The sequence below is a fragment of the Sminthopsis crassicaudata genome, chromosome 5 (assembly GCF_048593235.1).
Source record: "Sminthopsis crassicaudata isolate SCR6 chromosome 5, ASM4859323v1, whole genome shotgun sequence".
Lineage (NCBI taxonomy): Eukaryota > Metazoa > Chordata > Mammalia > Dasyuromorphia > Dasyuridae > Sminthopsis > Sminthopsis crassicaudata.
The window spans coordinates 23739237-23763240 of record NC_133621.1 but is presented as its reverse complement, the minus strand read 5'-3'; the positions used below and the strand labels follow the sequence as shown (position 1 = coordinate 23763240).

Genomic DNA, 24004 nt, shown 5'->3' with positions numbered 1-24004 from the left:
GTGTTACTTTTTTTTTCCCTAACTCCTTTGCAAAGTCAATGTGAGTTTGGTTATGAGATGACAACCCTGGTGCAGGAACTTGATGAAACAAGTGGTTACTGGATGAACTGTAATGATAGGAGACTTCAACCACCTCGCGAGGTTGTGGAGCTCTCTCTGACAAAAGCAGAGTCGTCGGGAAATTTGTGACTTGACTCAGTGACAGTTTCATTCCTCAATGGTAGATTGAATAGGGAAATATATTCTTGGCTTGATTATGAGAGACAGAGATAGAGACAGAAAGGAGGGGAGGAGAGGGAGAGAAGGGAGAGGAAAAGAAGAGAGAGGGAGGGAAGGGAGAAGGAAAGAAGGGAGAGGAAAAGAAGGGAGAGGAAGAAAAGGGAGAGAGAAAGAAGAGAGAGGCAGGAGGAGAAGAGGTGGAGAGAAAGATGAGGATTGCCGAAGCCTCTGGATTCTTGGTGACTGTCCATCAGGCAGTGCATAAAACAGAGGAGCAAAGCCAAGCATCATCGGACCTCCAACCCTGAACCCTGCTTCTGACAGTTCTGAAAACCTAAGAAGAAATGATTCTAATGAACAGGGGAAAGAGTGTGGTTTGGAGAAAAGCAACCAAAGACTCGGATTCTAAACCGAGAAGATGGACACAAAGGATTCTCCCAGAAGAGTACCAGGCTCCAGCCCAGAACAGGCCCAAACTGGGTTTTATCTTGGTTTTTGTTTGCTTTGAAGAAATATGAGAGGCAAGAGAAGGGTCAAAGTAGGGTTCAAGTCACAGATCACAGTGATGGGAGATGATGATAACATAGAGAAGATTGTGTTCTGATCCAGTGATAGTATGAGTAAGGGAATAAAAATGTTTAGCAGGCAGTGGAAACACAAGATAAGCAAGGAAATGATTTAGCAACAGAGCTGTCCTTAAAGACCTCAAGTCACCAGGCGAGATGAGTAACATCCCGGGGGACTGAAGCCCCTGGCAGATGTGAGCGCGGGGCTGCAGCTGATATGGAGAGCGGGAAGCGTGCCACGGGACCAGCAAATTATCTGAGTTCAAAAAAGGGAAGGGGGCGGACTCTGCACACCAGACTTCTACTTCTGGAAAACTTTTCCACCATTTGGTAAGTTGGCCCCTGATCCTGCCCATCTCCCCTTGAACAGGGCCCCTGGGAACAAGGAAATGGTTTAGTTCTTGTGTAAAGTGAATTCCCAGAACACCAGAGCCGTCCATATTCAAATGTAAGTACAAAAGCACATTCCAAAGTCAAATAAAAATGGTCTTCTGGGCTCTTTGATCACTGGTGTCTTCACATTTAAGCTGCTTGAGATCAGGAGCAATTTCATTTTTGCCTGCATCCTCAGTGCTTGGTACACAATAGATGTCTAATAAATGCTGCGTTGATTTATAATAATAATCCTATATAAAATGGTTTTGGAATCACAGCTATCTACAAACAACTCCAAATTTCTGTGATTCTACAATTAAAATCATGGGGGGAAAAAAAAAAACACCGTGTCCTATTGCTGTTCTAATATTTTACTTGTAGAATGACAGTAAATTCTGCTCATGACACTCCACTGCAAGCAAAACTCCCTAAAGGCTTGATGATCCAGCCGCTCAGAGGAGAGCTTCCTCTTCCTGCATCCTCACGGAGCCAGGGAGGGCCTGATCCCAGCCTGCTTTGCAGAAGCGCCTCGGTACTTTGCTCTGCTAAGTATGAAGGAGACTCAGGGAGGACCAGGGTCACAAGGCAGCCAGAATCTTTTCGGCCCCTCCTGGCCACAGGTGACTGGGAGCCATCTCTGGAAATTCCGCGGTATCAAAAAGACACGTTTATAATAGTTAAAGGCCAACTGAAGGGAGATTAAAAAGAAAGTGAGGCAGTTACACATACGAGTTGGGCTTCTTGCTGGCATGGACCCGGACAGGAGATGCTTGAAGGGGATTGAGAGAGGAAAGAACCTAATATGGGATAAGCTAAGAGCTCAAAGGGTAAAGTTAATCAAGCTCAGAAACTGGCAGCTCAAGAGCTTGAGGAATTTAAAATAGGCTGAGGGCCCAAGGGAAAAAGGAGCCTTGTCTAAGAGAACCCAGGCATGGGACCAGGAGGGATAACCGAGTGACCCGGTGGGACGACGGAGCGTGGCCCAGACAGGAAGAATCGACTTTCCTTAGCTCAAGCTCCCAGAGCTAAGTGGGAAAGCCGAGGTGGTTGGGGCTAAGCAGGCTGGGGTGGGGAGAAGAGCCATCTCTCCCTGAGCAGGAGAGCCACATTCTGGTCCCAGAGGCAAAGGGAAACTGGGCCGATCTGTGGGGGCCGTCCTGGGGGACCCCTGACGTTTGTGCCATTTTACTGCAGGACTGGACTGCTTCGCAAGGACAGGGCCTGATCCTACACCGGTCCACTGGGATCCAGCCAGCCAAGCTAAGGAAGCCGGCCCTGAGGACGGAGGGAACAGCTACACCAGGCATCCCTGCCGGACATCCCGGGGCAGGCTGCGGGAGCATTCCGGCTCACCTCTGTCCCCCTGACTATCCATCAGGGCAGCCGCAGCTCCCCGGGATCCCTCCAAGGGCAATGAGTGATGTGGCACAAGCTGGAGTCAGACTCCACGCGTGAGTTGTGTACATGAAGAAACCAAAAGAATCAGACCCAGAGATCTACTCCCAGAAAGACAGCCACAAGATGGCTGAAGGACCAATAACGATGGAACCGCAGAACATCATGAGAGCAGAGGGAAGGCCCCCAACGCCTCTGCCATTCGGCTATAGTCCTTTTCCCACTGGGGGCTTCTCGGCGAGATTCTGGAGGGGCTGTCCACTTCCTGCTATGGCTTGTTTTACAGATGGGGAAACTGAGGCAGAATGTGTTAAGTGGCTTGCCCAGAGTCCCAGGGCTAATAAATGTCTAAGACTGGATCTGAGACTCAGGAAGATGCGCTGTGTGCACTGTGGCTCCTCATGGCCGCCCCCGCCGCCCCAAAGGCATTCTGGGTGGTTTCTTTAGGGGAAATTAAAGGCAGGATGTGGACAAGGGTGAGAAAGGGCACTTAGGCTATGGTCTGTCCCGGCAGAAGAAGGAAATGATGGAGAAGAGAGGTGTCTCAGCCCGAAGATCCAGAGCCAGATGAGGGGGCTCTGCCTTGGTCCAGGGGGATTCCCTCAGGAGCTGGGCTGGGGGCACAGGCCCCCCCACACCCTTAGAGCTGTCTTTGGCATCAAAGCTGATCATTCATGATGGGAAAAGCCCTGCCCTGACCTGCCGTGCTGTCACACCTGGTGACCACGACCAAGGCCCTTAAGTAGATACTCCCTGCCCACAAAATGCTGAGCTCTTTGTCCTTCAAGGGCCGGGACATTGAGGACATGAGCCGGATGTCAGTGAGGGGGGCCGGACGAGGTCACTCCGGAGCCATCAGGGGCCAGCGGCAGATCAGAAAGACTGCAGGTGGCCCCACATTAGGAGGCCTGCCCTCCTCAGGTCTAAAGACAAGGCCCCATGGTCGCCTGAAGGACACAAAGCCCGGCTTCCCTCTGGGAGTTTGGGTGGTGGGGTGAATAGCAGCAGTTCCGTGGGGGGTATCAAAGAAGGGAGAGATGGGAGGGGGAACCCAGAAGATGACCAGGTGAGCCTGGGCAGCAGGCCACGTGGGGGGATCTCGAGCCTCTGCGAGGGAAGGGGGGGACGATGAGCCCCACAACATAAATGAGTAGTTTAGGATGAATGGTACATTTAGAGCAGTTTAGACTCTGGCCCTTGTTCCCAGCTGACTCTGGTCTGAAGAGGGGCTGGACAGAGGAAGCGATCCGGGCCCCAGCCCTGTCCTTGGCTGCCTCCAAAGCCAGCCCTGCCCCACTAGAACATAGTGGCCCAGATCACACACTGTGGGACGCTCAGCCCAGAAGGAACCCGGAGGGCTGCTTAGAAATGATCCTCCGTCGGCCACAAGTCCATACCCACAGCGCCAAACACTAATTAAGGCAGACTAGACACGCAGCTATCTCCAGAGAAAAGGGAGACAGATTCCAGTGCTGCAGAGTGTCTTTGATTAGCATGGGAGGGTTAGAGATTTGGAAAGCAACTGGTTGTGAGGGTAAAAAGCCCTGGTTTCAGGGCATCTAGTGAGGCAGGGGATAGAGCAGAAACCCTGAAATCAGAAGGACCCGAGTTCAAATTTGGTCTCAGATACTTAACACTTCCAGGCTGTGTGACCCTGGGCAAGTCACTTAACCCCAATTGCCTCAGCCAACCCCTGGTTCTTCATCTTCATCTTCATTTTTACAAAGGAAAAACAATTGTGATTTTTTTTTTTCCCCGAACCAACCTGATAACATGGATCCCTCATGAGTAATCTCAGGCAGATTAACACTCTCAGAAAATGAATAGACGGAGCTCGGTTCACCCACTCTCTGAAAGAAAACAAAGAAGGTTGGAGATGTCAACCAAAGGATCCCCTGAGATGAGTCACATAAAGCAGATCGCACAACAAGGAACAGTAAGAAAAAATAAATATTTGCCTGTATGGTTCATTTCCAGAAGCCTCAAAACACCTTATCACGTGGTACTAAATAGGCAACTTTTTACTGCACATGAACTCTCTTATTAGCTCCTCCTTCAGATGTTTGTACACATAGCAGATCCACTGCTAAGAGAGCCCAGCAAATCTCCATTTTACAGCTGAGAAAACTGAGGCTGGAAGGGACCTCGAAGCCCATTTTTACAGATGAGCAAACTGAGGCCCAGGCCAGGCCAGATGACTTGCCCAGGACGGACAGGCAGGGACTGTCAGAGGCTGGATGGGATCCCAGGCCTGGAATCCGGTTATGGTCATGAGTTCATATCCGGCCTCGGGCACGTCCTAGCTGAGTGACCCTGGGCCACGGCTCCCTGTCTGCCTCCGTTTCCTCCCGTGTAAAATGAGCTGGACAAGGGGACAGCATCTTTCCAGTGCCTTTGCCACGAGAACCCCACAGGACCCCAGAGTACTACTTTCCCCTTACCCCAGTTATGGTAACCTCGTTTTAAAGGGGAGGATCCTCAGGATCCGAGATCAATGGCTTGTCCGTACAGCCCGTGAGGGCCGGAGGCAGGAGATGCACCCTGGGCTTTCCAACTTCATGTGCAGCATGTCGCCCCCCATCACCACCCTACCCCATTACCCTCCCTCTCCCTTCTTCCATTGGGCCTCCTTCCCCAAAAGCACAAGGACACAGAGGCAGGGGAGACTCTCCCACCAGCACGGCCGCGGCCGTCACCCACAAGGCGTCCCCTCAGGCCGAGGGGCCGTGAGCCTGACTGCTGGAAGGACAATTCTGATCTCGGTACAGACCCGTACTATTCGGAAAAATACTGCCAATGTGAATACATTTTTAAATGCCTGAGTCACCCACGGCAACCCTTGGAGCTGGCCTGCGTTTGTGGATGAGCCTGGCAGAGGCAAATCTTTCCATAAATAGAGACAAATATTTCTTCCAGGAAGTCTAAAGAGGCCTCACAACAAAGCCACAGCCCACCTGACGTCAAAGACTCCTCAAGGGGTGGCAGCTGCTGGTGACGGAACGAGCCTCCATTTTTGAGACCGTTTGTCATCATTTCAGAAAACTGTGGAACACTTTAAGAGATGATTCACCCTGCAAACACGTGTGCACTTGGTATTTTTCCCTTCCAATATATGGAATCTTTGCGATGAAAAACACATTAGCACCTAAATGCCCCGACCCTTTCACTGTTTTATTAGAATAAATGTGAAAGGGATGGACTTTTTTTGCCCATTTCTAAAAACAACGCCAAATGAATCTTCATTATTAAAAGGGGACGGATAAATGAACAGCGTTCCAGGAAGTCTTTGTGATTAAAGCTCTGTGGCAACCAAAGAACCTTTTTGTTGTTGTTTTTAAGCTTTGGGAATGGAGTCCGTGGCTAATACTATTTTGGTGAAGTTATGGCTCTGCCATTGTCAATGTAAATAGAATTCCTGGAGTCAGAAGCGTCTGCGTCGACCTCTCCGGGCACTAGCCTCTGGCAGGAGCCCCGGCTTCCAGGCTTCAGCTCCCCACAAGGGAGTGCCATTTAAGATGGAGCTCCAGTAATTAGGGAGAGTCATGTATTCTGTAAAACGATACACCCGTCTGACTGCCAGGAATCTGTGGAGCTTGCGAGGTTACAACCGAGCAAAGGAAAAGAGAAGCAGAGAACCCTAGAACAGAAAGGGGGGCCTGAAGATCGAGGTCTTGTATGGGGTATATGGGATACGTAGAAACCCATCCGCCCCCCTGCAGGGTCCATGGACAGGGTGGGCCATCTAGGCCGGGGGTTCCTAATCTGGGAGTTCCATGGAGAGATCTGAGCCTGGGACTTTCACTGTTTGAATACTATTTTAATAAATTGGTTTCCCACTTTAATCCAACATACTCTATTTTATGCATTATGGGCTTGGCCAGACTGCCCAAGCAGGAGTCCATGACGCCCGGAAGAGACAGTGAATGAGCTCTGACCTGTCCTCGCCGCCTCCTCTCCCGGGTGAGGAGATGACCTTTCTGAGCTCTCGCAGGCTCTGGGCCTGGAAGGGATCTGGGTCACGCTGCAGCCCAGCCCTTCCTTCCACAGACCAGGAGTTGGGGAGAGTCGGGGGCTGGAGCCTGCCGACAAGCTCACTCCATTCCCCTCAGTGCCAGAAGGAAAGGAGACCAAGTGAATATTCAGTAGTTTGCTGCAGGAAATTGCCAGGGAGCCTCATCTTTATCCCAGAGCTCACGGGGCAGAGAGCTCAGGAAAGACACTAAATCAAAGAGGAGCTGCGATCTGTAACAGTGAAGGGATCACCGGCTGCTGGAGCATTTAAAAATGGCAGCATCCAAGTGCTTAGGCCATTTCCTAGTGGTAGCACTCCTCTCACAGGCAGCCCTGAAAAGCCGGCCTTCCTCAAGGACAGTAATCCTCCAGAGGCCGCTCTCAAAATAGCAGCAATGAATTCATAAGAGGGCAAACATCCTCCTTGTGACTGAGCACACGCTTTTCACAGGACTATTAATAACATTATCAACCTTCTTATCTTTGTCTTTCTCCATGGACGCTGGGTTTTTTAAGATGAAATATACACCACCAACACAAGGTATTTAAAAAATTACGTTTCACTGATTAATCAACCTCTGGAAGGAAAGCCCAACATCTGTTGTTGCTTAAAACAGGAGAGGGAAAGAAGCCGAACCACGACACTTATTTTCCTAAGTAATAATACGGGTCAATATTTTATGAACCCATAATTTCCTGCTTTGGTCCGTCTCTCCACCCAATCATGCTCCACTCCTCCACACCTGAGCCGAGTCATGAAAAGATGCCCTGGCCAAAAAGAAGATGGCGAGCCGCCTGAAGGGTCTGAATGCGGGGAGCACCAGGTTATCTCGGCAGAACCGCTCAGCTTGAAGGGGAAGGGCAGGAGGCCCCAGGACATTGCTACAAGTGTCAGGGAGCCCCAACAGACAAGGGGAGGGGGCTTCCAGAAGGCCTCGAGGGCCCGCTCTGAATCTGTCTGGGATCAGGAAGTCGGTATGTGAAGGCAACTCAACCCAACAAGCATTTCCCAAGTGACCCCTATGTGTGAAGGCAACAAAGACAAAAGGAAAAGCATCCCTGTCTCCAGAAAGGGCAACAGCCTGCGCCAGAGCAGCAGACACAAGGGGAAGGGCCGGGAGCGGGCATCTCGCCGGGTACTAGGTCAGTAAGCTTTCAGTAAGGGTTCTAGGCACTGTACTAAGCCTAAGGACAGCCCCAGCCCTCCAGAAGCTCACAAACAGCATGGATGACAGGGCAGAGCCAGATAAAGTGGAATTGATAGAAAGAAGGCAAGTTGGCATCTGCTCGGCAAATGTCAATCTTAGAGGGCTTTACCTAGAACATGAAACAGTGACTTGCCCAAAGTCACACAAGACTTGACCCCTGATCCGCCCAGCTTCAAGGCCATATCTACTGTGGCAAGCTATCTACAAGCAAATACAAAATATATGGGGAATAATTCAAAAAAGGGACACTAACCAATGGGAGAATAAGGAGAAGCCTCTCAGTGCAGGTAGTGATCCTGAACCAGGTGTGGAAGGGCCCTGGTAACTCCCTGAGATGGGCATAAGGAGCAAGGGCACTGGGGGCTTAGTTGGGGCCCAGCCTGTACAAAGCTGGGAGACATTCCCTATGGAGACCCAGGGAACCCCGAACCTTCACAAGCAGGACTGGGAGAGGATTGGAAGTCAAAAGCAGCGTGCTAAAATGTTGACCTCGTGGGTCCCCTGGACTTCTGAAAATAATTAGCTGACTCCATGAATCCCTCTTGCCCAACATGGCCCCCTTTCAGATGGCTGACAGGACACGCCGCCCTACTCTGCGCTTTGGTCCCCTCGTGGGCCTCTCCTTCCCACCGCAGACCGTAAGCTCCCGACGGAAGGAGTCTTCCTCACTTTTATCCTTGGAGTCCTCCCAAAGCATAGCAAAAATAGTCATGTCTGGTACACAGTGGGCTTTTCATAAATGTTTAACTGAAAATGGTACTTGTTCTGGCTTTTCACTGATAATGGCTAAATAGTTCAACATAAACAGGAGACTGGAGCTATCTGGTTTACATAATAAAAGCCTATTCCTCCCAATCTTGATAGAATTTCCTGGGTTTGATAGAAACTGCCAAAAGTTTCTATCAAAAAGCTAGTTGTCAAGAAATATCAACAAATGGAATTGAGTAGAAGCCAAAGATATTAAAGATATATGAAGGTCAAATTTTATAAACAATTTATCTCCTTAAAAATGGATCACAAGAAATTAAAAGCATTTCTAGTCATATAAAAAAATGCTCTGAATCACTACTGATCAGAGAAATGCAAATTAAGACAACTCTGGGGTATCATTTCATTCCTTTCAGCTTGCCTAAGATGACTGAAAAAGATAATGAGGAATATTGAGGGCATGTGGAAAAATTGGGATACTAATACATTGTTGGTGGAGTTGTGAACTGATTCAAAAATTCCAGAGAGCAATTTAGAACTATGAGCAAAGGGCTATCACACTGTGCATACATCAGTGTCTCTATTGGGCCTGGATCTCAGAGAGATCAAAAAAAGGGAAAAGGATGTTTGCCAAAATGTTTGTGGCAACCCCTTTTTGTGGTGGCAAAAAACTGAAAGTGAGTGGCTGCCCATGAGTTGGAGAATGGCTGAATAAGTTGTGATATGTGAATGTTATGGAATACAATTGTTCTGTAAGAAATGCCCAGCAGGATGATTGCAGAAAGGCCTGGAGAGACTTACCTGAACTGATATTAATTGAAATGAGCAAGATCAGGAGATCATTATATATATCAACAACAAGACTACATGATGATCAATTCTGATGGACGTGACTCTCTTCAACAAGAAGAGGATTCAGACCAGTTCCAATGATCTTATGATGGAGAGAGCCATCTACACCCAGAGAGAAGACCGTGGGAACTGAGTGTGGATCCACCATAATATTTTCACCTTTTTTGTAGTTTGCTTTTTTTCTTTCTAATTTGCTTTTCTACTTAATCTGCTTTTTCTTGTCAAGCATAATAAATGTGGAAATATGTATAGAAGAATTGCACATCTTTAACTTATATTGGATTACTTGCAGTCTAGGGCAGCGGGTGCAGGAAGGAAGGGAAAAAATCGAACACAGGGTTTTGCAAGGGTGAATGCTGAAAACTATCTTTGCATAGATTTTGAAAATAAAATGCTATTTTAAAACATATATATATATATATATATATATATATATATATATATATATATATATATATATATATATATATATATATATATATATATATATTAAATAAAATTCAAAAGAAAAAAAATGGATTTTAACTGACAGCACCAGATAGTTTCTCTGAGAAACTAACAAATGTGAGCGCTGAGATCCTGGGTTTTAGAGAAACCCCAAACTTCATTTGACAGCAGAAGGGAGCAATAGAAAAATGCCTGAATCTAGAGTGAGAAGGTCTGAGTTCAGATCTCAACTCTGACACTGACAGTCCGGGTCTGGCAAAGGCATTCTTCCTCCTGGCCCTCAGTTTCCACATCTGTAAAATGAGGGGAATGTCTCAGTGACCCTTAAAGAAACTCCTCACTCAACATCCTGGAGTTCCCTCAGTCAGAGGGCTCCAACTGGGGGGTTCAAAGGGTAGACATAACACTAACTTGGCAAGCCAGCTTCTGATGGCAGAAGGGAAATGCTGGAATGGCGATCGCCCGTCTCCAGCCCCTCAGTTGGCATCTGCTATTGCTCCTTCTGCCCTCTCTTCATGGGCTTCCCACAAACCTGCCCGGTGGCTCTCACCACCTTACACATGAAGCCAGTGGGGAAGGGGACTGCCTGACGACCAAGGTCATCCCCTTCAGCCTCCTGAGGATGTCCCCCTCCCCTGCTCGAGGGTCCAGATGGAGCCATCCACCATATTGGGTTTTTTCTCCTTTCTCTTTGCAGGACATCCGGATAGAATGGTGGAGGGCGCTGAAGTGATTGTCAAAGGACCTGGGTTCAAATCTTATTTCCATTACAATCTATATCACTTCACTTTTCTTGCCCTCATTTTCCTTATTTAGAAAATGGAATTATATTAGCTAGTGTCTGAGGGCCCTTCCAGCACTCTGGAATACTTTACAGTGATTATTTTATGTTTATTATTTGTTTAAAATTTTAATATATTATTAAAATTACAATAATTTTTAGTAGTGAGCTAATAAAATTATTTGTGTGGGTTGTTTTAAAAGAAGTAGAAACAAGGTGGCAATATTTTGGAAGAAAGGAGAGAATTCTTAATGCTTGGAAATCCTGGCCATAAACAATTTCACTGAGATACACACCTACATGATGGGCTCTTCATATTGGAGAGATTCCATTTACTTTTCTGGCTGATAACCAAAAACTTAATTCAATCTAAAATAATTACTTCAAATTGAAAAAGACCTCAGGGAAAAATCACTTGGTACCACAAGAATTTAAAATCTGCCCTGAAGGGTGAACTTCACTTTTTCCCATATGATCTAATTTAATAAAATTCTAGTTGATGAAGGTGATGAAGGTGATGAAGGGATCTGCATCCCTTCCTAGATGCAGAAAGGGATATATAAAAATTTTTAGACAGAGCCAATGTAGGAATGTTTTACTTGACTGCATATTATAAGGATTTTATTTCTTTTCCCAATGAGGAAAGAGTAGGTGAGAGGGAAGGAAAATCATTTTTGTTCACTCAAACTTAAAAAAATAAAGATAAGATTTATAAATAAATGGATGAATAAATAAACAAATGAATGCATGAGTAAAAGATTAAATAAAGACTAAGAAAATATAGTTATAGTTTGCTTAGGAATGGTACTGAGTGTGGTTCAACACATATAAAGTAAATGTTTCCCTTAAAATTCATAGACAGATCAGTCTATTCAATGTCGCTTTGAAATTTAATGAAGAATTCAATTGAAGAATAGGTTCTTTCAAAACTATTATGTGAGAAACACGAAGGCTTCAGGTAGACTTAGTGCACCATTAATCACATTGTTCTACCCCATATTTTCCCATCAGGAGAACAGTTTAGGACACCTTAGAACTTTTTGCAATATCCATTCATCTTTTTTTCAGTCTTTGATTGTACAGAGAGAAATCACCAATCAAATCGTACACTTCTGAAAAGCACTGGGTGCCATTAATGTGTCTTAAGGGCCTATGGTCATCTTGCTACTAAAATTAAGAAAACTGCCTTTCTTTAAAGGTATCAGAAAGTCTTCTATTCTAACCTTCCTTTTTAATATAGATCCAGATAACGGGGAACTGGTTTTAGGGAGGCTGCTAGAGATTCAGCATCCTCACTACTGACCCCAAGGCTTTATTGTCCATAATAAATGGGTTTAAACTTCAGCTAGTTACTGTCAGGAGGAATTTATCTGGATCAATTATACCAGACACAAAATTGCCACGGCTTTCTGATGAATAACACTAAATGAGCTCGTTCCGGCTTGTGGATCTGTGCAGTGGTGTGTGACACAGCTGAATTTCCCAGAAGTCCATGAGGAGAGAGCCCACTTGCAGAGACTTTTTAAGGAGCCTTTGCCCTCCACATCTGTCCAGGCTGCACAGAATTCAAGGTTCCTGGCCAAACCTCAGGCAAATGCGTGAGAGAATTCCTGAGGAAAGCCCCAGCCCTGCTCCGGCCCACCTGCCCACACTGAGTCCTGAAGCAGAGACTGCTGCTCTATCCCCGAGACAAACATGCTCTATCCCCGAGACAAACACGGAAGACCGAGGGCCATTCTAAGAGGCAGTGGATCAGAGGACTTGTAACAGCCAGTTCACAAAAGGAGAAACACCAACATCCACAAACAGTGAGGAGCCCCCCCCCCATAATGGGAGAAAGGCAAATTCAGACTCCCCAGGGCCTCCAAAGTAGCAAAGGTGTTAACAGACAGAAACCATCCACACCAGGGGGAAACCAATCCATGCTTACACTGTGGGGGAAAGTGTGAACTCAAACATTCTGGGAAAGCAAAACCAGATTTTGTGAGGAAAAAATTGTGTATGGCCTTTGGCTTAGCAGCCCCACCACTGGGGATACTCTCCAAGGGGGTCAAACACTCCTTCCCAGCACAATTTCTGTGGTCCCCCAAAACAGGAAATAAAATGGTTGCCCAACGAGTGGCTAAATAATACAGGGTGTGTGAATTTAATCAAATCGTATTGCATTCAAGAAGCAAAAACTGCAAGGAATTCATAAACCGTAGGAAGCTTTCAATGGGCTTCACAAAACCAAGTCAACAGTCCCAAGATCAGCAGACATGGGGATGGCAATGACATAAATGAAAATAAAAAGGCGGCTGAAGGAACCCCAATTCTTTCTAATGCCCAGTCTCTATCCCAGAGAACTGAGAATGGAAAAATGACTCCCTCTTCTAAGAAGAGAATCTGAGGGGACTGTATACATGGAGTGCAGACCTCATGATTCTATCTCCTTTGTCACCAGGAGTGGTTAAATTGGGTGGAGGCGTTAAAAGGAAATGATGCAAAAAATGATGCCAAAAAGCTTTAAAAATAAAAGCCTGGCTCTGTCTTTCATGGAATTTCTACATTAGAGACTCCTGTTTGAGAATTCCATTTTGTGTTTCAACCTAAATCAATCAAAGGCTCAGTAAAGATAGTTGGTGTTTTCTTGTTCTAGATTCTTTCTTTTATTTTTTTTCATTTTCAGTTTTATCAATTTGTTTTACATTACAAATATTTACTATAAATTCCCATTTATTTCAACGAGATGGCTCTTAAAATCAATACTGATTTCATAGTGACCTCATTGAAAGTATATGCAACATTGCATATCTGTAGCACTCCCCAAACATCCTCTCTATTAAAAAAAAAATTAACAAAATTCAATTTTCTCTTCCTCCTACTCTCTGCCCCATTGGAAAAGAAAAGGAAAAGGAGGAAGGAAGGAAGGAAGGAAGGAAGGAAGGAAGGAAGGAAGGAAGGAAGGAAGGAAGGAAGGAAGGAAGGAAGGAAGGAAGGAAGGAAGGAAGGAAGGAAGGAAGGAAGGAAGGAAGGAAGGAAGAAGGTAAAAAAAAAGGAAAAGGAAATTTATATTGCTTGTAATAATGTGGAGCCAAGCAAAACAAAATCCTCCAACGGCTTCACTAAAAAATCACTTTGTCTGATTTCCATTTGGAATCTACCAGTTCTCTGTTTTGGAGAACGTCTCCTCATCAGTCCTCTCAAATCAAGAATAGTCTTGTACTGATCACAGTTCTTACAGCTCTCCAAATTGTTATCTCAGCATTTCTATTGAGTAACTATTCTCCTGATTCTGCTCATTGCGTTTTTCAATAATCTACAAAAGTCCTCAAAATTGTTCATTTTTGCATCTTGATGTTATAATCTTAATTGATCTCTTAAGTCTGCTCACTTTTTCTGCATCAATTCCTACAAGTCTTTCAGTGTCTTTGAAATCATGGATTTCCTTATTTCTTACAACATCGTAGAACTCCACAACATTGATAACCCACAACTTACTCAGTCATTCCTTAACTGTTGGACTTCCTCTTAGTTTCCAGTTTTTCACCACCCCGTCTAGATTCTCTGAGCTATCTTCCTATGTTGTTACATTACCAAAAAATAAATATTTAAGCCTCTATTATGTCAGCCCAGCTAAGGAAGAAAAAAAAAAAAAAAAAAAAGGATGTCTATTCAAATTGTGTTTATGTGTCTCTTGTAAAATCCACAGTGTACAACATTGTCTATGTCAGTGTCTTCAAACTTTTTAAATAGGGGCCAGTTCCCTGTCCCTCAGACTGTGGGAGGGCTGGACTAGAGTAAAAACAAAAGCTCACACTCTGTCTCCGCCCCTCAGCCCATTTGCCATAACCCGGCAGGCCCCATAAATGTCTTCAGTGGGCCGCATCTGGCCCATGGGCCGTAGTTTGAGAACCCCTGGTCTATGACATTACCCAATGTCCTTTATCAGGGGACCAATCAATTTTTTTCTTCAGCTTAGAACTAAGAAAAAGTTCACAAGTCAAATATGCATATACTTTTTTGCTTAAAAGTAACAAATGCAGTGCCCAAAAGTAGCTAAAGACAAGCACTGGAAAAACATCTGCTTTCCTTTAAGGGACTTAAATCTTTATCTCATCACTTGGGCAGCTAGTGAGGCTGGGGAGACGGCACTGGGTCTGAAGTCAAGACTTCCCAAGTTCAAATCCAGCCTCAGGCACTTCCTAGCTGTGTGACTTCAGTCTGCCTCAGTTTCCTCATTTGGCAAATGAGCTGAAGAAGGAAATGACAAAACTTCCCCAGTATCTTTGCCAAGGAAACCCTAAATGAGTCAGACATAACTGAAAGACTGAACAATAACAACCTGTCACCAATTGTTCGTGCATATAAAATGTTTAATTCTGTAAACTGCCCTAAAACCGTGTGGAAGAAGCCCACTCTACTCCCACCGCCCCTTCTTCACTCAGCCTTACCTGCATATAAGTCTGTTCTTCACCAAGGCCGTGAAGATCTCTTGAAACAGTTTATGCTGGGGATGTTGGCTAAAATTTCTTTCATTCTTATAGTTTACACTGAAGGAAAACAAACAGAAAAACACCTTCAATCTTAATTTGCAATGTCTTTTTCAAAGGGAACATAAGGCAAGATTCAGAGGAATTTTACTTAACTGTCCACATTTAACAATTTACATGAGCACCTACTACCTGGAGAAAGCTCTGGCTGACAATGCAATAATCAAACACAGCCCGTCCAGTCTGCTTTGCTGAATTAAATCAGATGAGCCAACTCCTTCCTAAACAAAATTTAGCTTACAGAAGTGGGGGAAGGAAGAGGCCAGAGGGTGCCATGGCTTCGGCCACGAGGGATCCTTTCACTAAATCCAATGCTTGGCTAAGCAGCGGCAACTCGGCCCAGCGAGGGGCTAACCTGTCCACATTTTCAGGGCTCTATTAGCCCCAGTTCACCCCTCTTGAAGGCACATTTAAGAGCCTGCCCAAGAGTGACTGCAGTTACCAAACTGCTTTAATTTGCCATGGTGGAAATTAAAGAAAGCAGACACATTTCCAAGTTCTATGACTTGGAGTGCGGGAGAGGGGTAACAAGAGGAGAGAAGGGGCTTCAGGGAAAGGTGTTATCTGGTAGGCCTCGAAAGAAAGAAGGTACTTGGGTACTGGGGGACAGTACATCCTTTCTAAGGACCGAGAGAGACGGGATACAGAAAGGGAACAGGGGCAGCTTGGTGGTGCGATGGAGAGAACGCCGGGCCTGGACTTGGGTTCAAATCCAGCCTCAGACACTCACTGTCTAGGGGGGCCTGGGCAAGGCACTTGATCACTCCCTGCCTGCCTCAGTTTCCCCAACTACAAAATGGAGATAAGTAATAGTGCCCGTCTCCCAGGCTGACGTGAGAATCAAGAACCTGAGATGTGGCAGCTGCTCAGTCACTGTTAATTCCCTTCCCCTAGGAAAAGACCAGTCCCTGAGAACAGTCTGAGGAGCACATCTAGAAGCAACGTTCTGATTTCACTAGAAAGAGGAGATGGAGAGTGTTAGAGCCTGGGATTAAACACTGGGTGGGATCTGGACAGCCAATGAGGCAACCCCCTTACTTTACACACTTACAGGAGGGAAGACTGAGGCCCAGGAAGGAAGGGCCCTGCTTAATCAAACACCAGGCCTCTTGCCCAAAATCCAAGGTAGCAACAGAGCATCACAAAACCCTTCCGTCCTAATGGCAGTTCACATGTTATCTTATATTCAGTAAGAAATGGGAGGCCATTGAGGAGAGGGGCCCTAGAAACATAACCTGGAAGTTACCAAGATGTAGACTCAGTGAATTAAAGCTGCCCATGAGTCCAAATGGCTGGCTTGGTGGATAATGGGTTCTCCATCACTGGAGGCCTGATCACTACCCCTTGGAGAAGCTGTCGAGAGGATTTCTGCTCAGATCTGGGTTGAGGAGGCCCCTTTCTAACTAGGAAGGTCTCTAATTTCATGAAATAAAGATAGGGAGTTATAGGAGAAAGTTCTAAAGAAACAGATTTGAGGGTCATTAGTGTCAACAGAAGTCATAGTGGAAACCAAGGGTGGGAGGAAAATGAAGAGTTAGAAAAATGGCCATAATAACGAGGAAAAACAGCATCAAAGGGTGCGAGTGGATAGTTGACTGAAGACAGGATGGAGATGGCTAGATCGGGCAATAAGGATTTCTGTGCTGTAAAGGAATGTAGCCAGGGATGAGCTATTTATCGAAGAGTATAATGGTTTTGGGGCTCGGGGCTCCATGCCCACAAAGTAGCCGTGAAACATTTCTGAAATGGGCTCCCAGAACACCTTTGCATGCCTCCATGATGGCTGGCGTCAGAGAGACCACAGTGAATTTTCCTACACTTAGCCTTTAGATGGAAAACAAGCAGGCTTTTAAAAGGGAAGGCTCCAACTGCCTTGTGTCTGTTCCCCAATCTAAAATGAACGCCGGGCCTCTTGGATCTTTTAGAGCTCTCACACTTTCCCCATGGAACCAATTACAAAATTCTCTCTCCATTTCAAATGGACATTCCTACCCATTCAATCTCTGCACAGCATTAAGGCACTTAAGGACCTCAGAAAGGCAAACAGAAGGGATTCCTGGAAGAGGTGTGGCCTCTAGGAACCATGTCTCCAGGAGGTCTGAGCAATGATGGGGAAATAAACATGGAGACCTGAGAATCACATTCTAGCTCAAGAAGGAAGAGACACCTTCTCTATAGCTACCAAGGAAAACTTTCTCTTGTTGTGACAACCAAGGCATTTGTTAACCACATGACCCAGATCACTGTTTCTCTTACTTGCACTTTGTTATGGACAGAAGCCCTTTGTTCAGAATAAGTCAGAGTTAACTGGACCCACCCAGATCAAACCTTGGGAAACCTCCCTTGGTTGAGGAAGGCCCAGATGCACAGGTGTCCACACTGAGCACAGACACGTCCCGCTCTCGTTCTGCCATCAGACCCCAAGTGTCCTCTGTCTTGTTGTTCCCAGGTTCAAGAGCACTTGAGGCCCCTAGAGGAAGGCAATCAAAGGCCCGCGGTGCAGAGCCCGGTGCCAGTCCTGGCTCCTCACAGAGATGTGAGTCGGGCAGACGTGCGTTACTTACCTAAAGTTTTCCAGCTCAACGGCCTCCGTGGACTCCTGCCAATGACCCCGACTCCTGTGTCCACCAGCCTTGAGAGCGTGTTCAGATTTCGTCATACTATTCTGGGCACTGTCAAAGTGAATGGCTGGAAGCTGCAGAAAAGACAAAGGCTCGCATTTATACATGAACCTCTTCTAACTACGAAGTCTTCAGAGTGCCAGGCAAAGTAACAAAGCATGGGAGAAACCAGCTGCATTTGGTGACCACTGCGGCCACCATTTCTATAGCCCTTTACATAGGCTATCCCGTGTTAGGCTCAAGGCCGCCCTGGGAGGCTGCAGAGCAGGACTCTTGAGGCCAAAAGGGTGTGAATGACTTCTCCAGAATCAGGGTCCAGCTAGCATTTGAACTCAGGTTAGTAGCTAACTACTATACGCCTGGATATCCAGGACCAGATCTGTACCAATTAAAGCAGAGACCACAAGAATAAAAGCACACTAAAAACTTTTCATTCTCAGCACCCCCAAACCCTCACATCAGGCAAGGTCACCCAGGCTCATGTTTCGGGATCCAGCTGTGGGAACACAGACTCATTTTCTCCAGATCTGAATCCCATCCACAATCCGAACGGTCACACAACACCGAGTCTGGCTTGCCACCTGAAGAAAACTAATCTGTGGAAGGCAGATGGCCAAAGGTATAACAGGCCCGAACTGGCTAGAGGGGAAGGGGCTTCTGGGGTCACAAGAAAGGAACCTTAGCTAAGTCTTTGCCACACCTGGACCCCCAAACTACCCAAGCAGCTGAGGAGATGCAGCCTCAAAGACTGGACTAGAAGAACGATAAACATGACAGTGAAAAGGGGACAGGTGTGCCCAATGTAGGGAGAACATGAGACGAAAGAGGAGGAGGGGAAAGGGGGGGGAGCCAAGAGAAGAGCATAAACAAACAGGAAAATTCACAAAGATGACAGAAAAAAAATATTACTCAACACATTGGATAATTATACCCTCTAAAGGAAAATGAACCTAACCCTAGTGAAAAACAAAAGAATTACATGGACCCCCAGAGATCACGAGGCAACAAGAAACTCCAGAATGTTTCAAAAAAGATAACAAAATTTTAAAAGGAATAGTAGGATAGACATTAAGTCGGAAAGCAGAACTCTCCAAAATGACAACAGAGCAGACATCTTAGACCACATGATGAAGAAGCTCTCTAAAGTAGTAGCGGCTAGAAAAAGAGAAAGATTTGAAGTTCAAAAATATAGGCAAGGATAAAACAATGACAGAAAAGAAGCAAATGACTACTTTCAAGTAATGAATATTTTAGTTTAGTTAAGGTGACTAACAACTCTGACTAATTTACCAGTGCAGAAGGAGTGATAAACTTAACAGTGTGAATAGCACATGGTAGGAATTAACTTTATGTGCCCAGAATGTTTGACTACAAGTGACCAAATATGGAGTTTCTTGATATACTTCACAAAACACCTCTAGAGGAAAATCCTGTTCTTTTAACTCCAAGCCAGTTATTAAATTTGAGGATTTCAACAGAAGCAACAAATTTTGCAAGCAGCTAATAGAGAAGCCTTCATTTAAAAATTCAATTTAATCCAATATTCGTCAATAAACACAGGAAATTAGAGAAAAACATGAGCAAAATAATAAGCCATGTATGTTTGGAACATCACAACAAAAAAATTAAATAAAGGGGGAGGGGCAAGTGTGAATGGAACATCTGACATGTCAAAAAACAAACAAAAAACTTTCCAGAAACAAGAAATGTTTGTCCACAGTCACACAGCTAGTGTCTGAAACATGACTTGCAGTCAAGTTTTCCTGGCTCTATCCACTAAGCCAAGATGTCTTTTGTAAATAAGTAGACACCCAAGTTCAAGAGAGAATGGGAAAAGAGCTATAAATGAAATAATGAAATGGGACAAAAGCAGTTACATTTAGTTGTTTAACTTCCAGTCTTAGTCTCCCCTCCTAAAATCCAGTCAACCATCACCTATGTCTTTTGGACATTTTGAAACAGAAACTCAATGTATCAAAAAGGATTCACGATCATTCTACCAAAATCAGCCTCCTTCTTGCCTTTTCTGAAAAGGGTCTCATTATTCTTCTACCTCAGTTTCATCCCGGTCTCTCCCCCAATCCCCACATATCCATCCAGTTACTAAAATTACAACGTGGACATCCCCCCATCTCTTGTAGATGTTCACTTCTCTCCTTGAGCCACCACTCTAGTCCTTACCTCTCACCAGGGATCTTTCAATCGCTTCCTAAGTGCTGTTATTGAGAATTAGTATCTTTAATACACAATATGTGGATAAGGAAAGAAGCCTGTGAATATTTACTGACTATATATGTGTGTGTGTGTGTATGTGTGTGTATGTGTATATATATGTATATATACACATACACATATATATACATATTTGTTAAATTATATATATGTGTGTATATATATATATATATATATATATAATTTAACAAACTGGAAAAGCTTACTTCCCATTAAAAAGTACTTGGGATCTCAGAGCTTTTGTGAATTTTATTAATAATTTAAATTATTAATAAATTAATAAAAAATCTCATGTTGCAGAAAAAAGCCATCTATTAGACCCTTCTCCAGATTCAAAACCAACATGCTTTGAAAAAGAAGTTTTAGGACTCTCTCCATCCCCTAGTACAACAGGTTTCAATCTAAGTCACTCAAGGCCTATTTCAGCCTCTTGGTTTGGAGACAACGTTGATAGAATCACAGATTCAACTTTTTTTTTTCCTTTCAGAGCCAGGAGGGGTCTTGATGATCACTTCCCATTTTAAAGATGATAAAATGGAGTCCTAATTAGCATACAACCTGCTCATGATGACAGTTATCATCTAGAATATATAAAGGAACTAGCACAGGGATCTTCCGTTTCCCATTGACCACTCTTCCCATAGTTCCACACACAAATACGACATGACATCTCAAAGATAACCACTCAAAGATGAAGGTAAAAAAAAAAAAGAATGACCAACTCATTTTTTCTTCTTTCCAGACCTTTCTTATTCCTTCACCATTAGTATTCCTTCACTATTAGCTTAGCTCCATCCCCATGGAGGGACTTGGGAGTCCCTTTCAGAGTACAAAGAAGATAACTCTGTCTCCTTCAATATACATTCACTAGGGACCGATAATGCCATATTCTGTCCCCAAAGCCTACTATTTCCACTCATAATTAAGTCAAATAAGAATACATTACGCCATAATGGCCTGCGGAAAATATTACTTTTAACAATTCAAATTGCTTCTCATTGATCTTACAGTCACAAACAACATTCCGAATCTTAATATGTCTTCTGAGCTATAACAATAAAGGGAAGGACATAGGCAGTCACTGGAAAGCTATTTCCTTCAGTGGACAGCAAAAGCTAGCACTCAGTTATACAAACAAGTCTGAGAGAAAGAGAGACAAATAACCATAGAAAAAGATAGAGAAATTTTGATATTTTTTTATTGGCAAAACCATGCCAGATTCCATCTAATGATAACGCAGCAATGATGGTAATGACACTGCCAGTTTCTTACAGAGCACCTTCCTGCCATCAGACTGAACACTCAAAACATTAAAAGATAAATTACCATACAGCCCTGTTATCTGTCTTCCTTTTACTGTGGAATAATTCAGAATGAGCATCAAGAGTAGCAGCATGGCATGGGAAAGAATGTGACACACAATGCTTTGGGAAAATTCATTTCCCTAAAGTTTTAATAAGCCAGTATGACAGGAACTCAATAGGAGATAAGAGCACATATGTCTAGACTATGCAATAAAATCTTGGATAATTGGAAATGATTGAGGATAAAGGTCAGCCTGAATCGAAAACAAATATAATTTTAGAATACAGCAGCGAGCCCAAGACCTGGCACTTGGGAGTCTGGCACCTTCACTTGTCTGAGACAGACACTGTGGATCAAGAATTAAACAAAGCGCTTGATCCACCCCATGAGAAAGTAGCCGAGATGAATCTTAAATACACAGATGCATCTGTAACCTAACTCGTCAGTTCAGGCGCACTCTCCAAGCCTAACTGCCACACCAGAACAGCAGCCTTCTCCTCTTCACACCATATAGGAAAGTCACTCAATCATCAGGCTGAAGGCCCCTGTTTCTATCCCCCTGAGAGCCCTCAGCTTAGACACCTTCCACCTTCGCCCTCCAAGGAGATCTCCATCACAGGGGCCAGATGTTTGTGGCTAACAATCATCTCTCTGTTTTCTGCCTTGTCTGATGCTTGTAAACATTTCAATTCTATGGAAGAGATTTAAAATTAAAAATAGCCCAGTTTGAGGACCGGAATGATTTCTATTTTCAATATCTTTCAAAGAATTGTGAATGATTTCAATTTATAAATGGAATGCACCATAACAGAAGAGAGGGTGGGAGGAAGCATTTTGCTCTCCCAATACAAATACTTTTTTTAATCATCAACAAGTGAGTGCAGCAAAACCTTACATTCTCTGCATCTTTCAGTCAGTTGCATAATGAGAAAGATATGATACATTAACAAATATCTCTTGTGAGAGTTGTTCCCTACTAAATACTCTTAAGCAGTGGTCCTCAAACTTTTTAAATAGGGGTCAGTTCACTGTCCCTCAAGACTGTTAAAGGGCTGGACTATAGTAAAAACAAAAACTCACACTGTCTCCGCCCCTCGGCCCATTTGCCATAATCCGGCGGGCGCATAAACGTCCTCAGTGGGCCACAGTTTGAAAACTCCTGCTCTTAAGGATGCCTTCGATTCATATATACATGACTCAAAAATATTTCATGTAGGTGAAGGATAGACACGCATTGGTACTTGTTAATATTGTGGGGAGACATCCATTTTTCAGTTTAATAAAGTCCAAAGTTTTTTTCCCACACGTTTGATCATTTTTCCCCTTTTGTTATCTTGCACACTGATCCCCAATGCCTCACAACTATTTCTCCTACAGCACAGATCACTTCTACAAACTTTTGGCCCAATCCGGCTTCTTTCCCCATCTTTACTTGACTTAATGCCATTTCTACATCTCCTAAAACCAGATTCTGGGCTATGATATTAGGGTCCACTCTCCTTGACAGTGAAAACAAAGTTATTATCTCCAATTCTCTGCAGAACATCTCCAATTTTTGTTTACTTATTGTTCTTCCTCTTTTCTCCTTAAACATTCCTATGATAACTTAACTTAGTTGGATCTCTTGCCAAGCTTTCCTTAAACTGGACTTTTGCTCCACTGCTACTATCTAATGATTACGCTAATACTACCCAAAAGCATCTATCTTCTTCCTTCATTACATTTTATGAGAAAATGTACTTTAACAGTTTGGCATGAATAATTATTTGTAAGACAGGCTATGGACCTTTGTATTGATCTCCCCCTTCCCCCAATACCTTTTTTTCACTTTTATCCTTTCTTCTAGCTTTGTACAAATTCTGATCTTTCATCTAATAAACCAGTGGTGTGCCTCCACCCAGAGTTGATTCAGGAATGACTCCAACATCAATAACTAGTCATTTCCTACCTCTGAAAATATAAGAAGTTTCATTCTTTGTTATGTTATGTGTTTGCCATATCCAATGTTTTTTTTCCTCTGTTGCTTTTTTAAAATTATTAATAATATTTCATTTTTCCAAATACATGCAAAGACAGTGTTTAATATTCATCTTTGCAAAACCTTTTTCTTCAATATTTTTCTCCCTTTCCCCTGCCCTAGACAGCAAGCAATCCTATATAGGTTAAACATGTGCAACTCTTCCAAACATATTTCCACATTCCTCATGCTGCACAAGAAAAATCAGATTAAAAGGGGGAAAAAACACAAGGAAGGAAGAAACAAATGACAATTTCAAGAACAGCAACAAAATTTGAAAACACAATTGTTTTGCACCAGATTCAGTCTCCGTCGTTCTCTCTCGGCATGCAGATGGCTCTCTTCATCCCAATAAACTTGGAATTGTTGAAGAGTCCATCCCAGCTGATCATTGCATGGCCTTATTGCCACTGTGTCCCAGGTGCTCTTTAAGCTACTGCTTTCATTTTAAGATTTCATTCTGTAAGAGTGAGGCTTTGGCCTCTTAATCCTGACTCCTGTTTCCAAACTTATTTTTACCATTTTCCAACCTTTGCAAACCAGATTCTGGCCCCATTACCCAAATGAAGCTGCTCTAAGGACGCTGCTGCTCTCTGAACTGCCCAAAGTTATTAGGTCTTTCCCCACTTCTTGTGGGCATCCCTGGATGCCTCTGGCCATTCTTTCTGCCCAGATATCGCCTGTTCAGGTTCCTTTCTCCTGGTTGTCCGTGTACATCTGGCCACATCCAGGCTC

The 24004-nt window shown here is 44.2% G+C and overlaps 1 protein-coding gene and 1 long non-coding RNA gene across 5 annotated transcripts in view; one reads left to right on the top strand and one right to left on the bottom strand.

The window, feature by feature from the left end:
* NEK10 (NIMA related kinase 10) overlaps positions 1-24004 on the bottom strand; it is a 223887-nt gene that overhangs the window by 170483 nt on the left and 29400 nt on the right. For all 4 annotated transcript variants that reach the window (XM_074268058.1, XM_074268060.1, XM_074268059.1 and 1 more), the window contains exons 4-6: positions 17659-17789; positions 14996-15094; positions 4321-4405 (exon numbers count right to left, since the gene is read on the bottom strand). In XM_074268058.1, coding sequence (XP_074124159.1) covers positions 4321-4405; positions 14996-15094; positions 17659-17789 — 315 coding nt within the window. The remainder of the gene's footprint in view (positions 1-4320; positions 4406-14995; positions 15095-17658; positions 17790-24004) is intronic.
* Positions 852-2914, top strand: LOC141543164 (uncharacterized). Its single transcript, XR_012482360.1, has 3 exons — positions 852-1115; positions 1542-1780; positions 2355-2914. It is a non-coding gene; the product is annotated as an uncharacterized LOC141543164 (long non-coding RNA).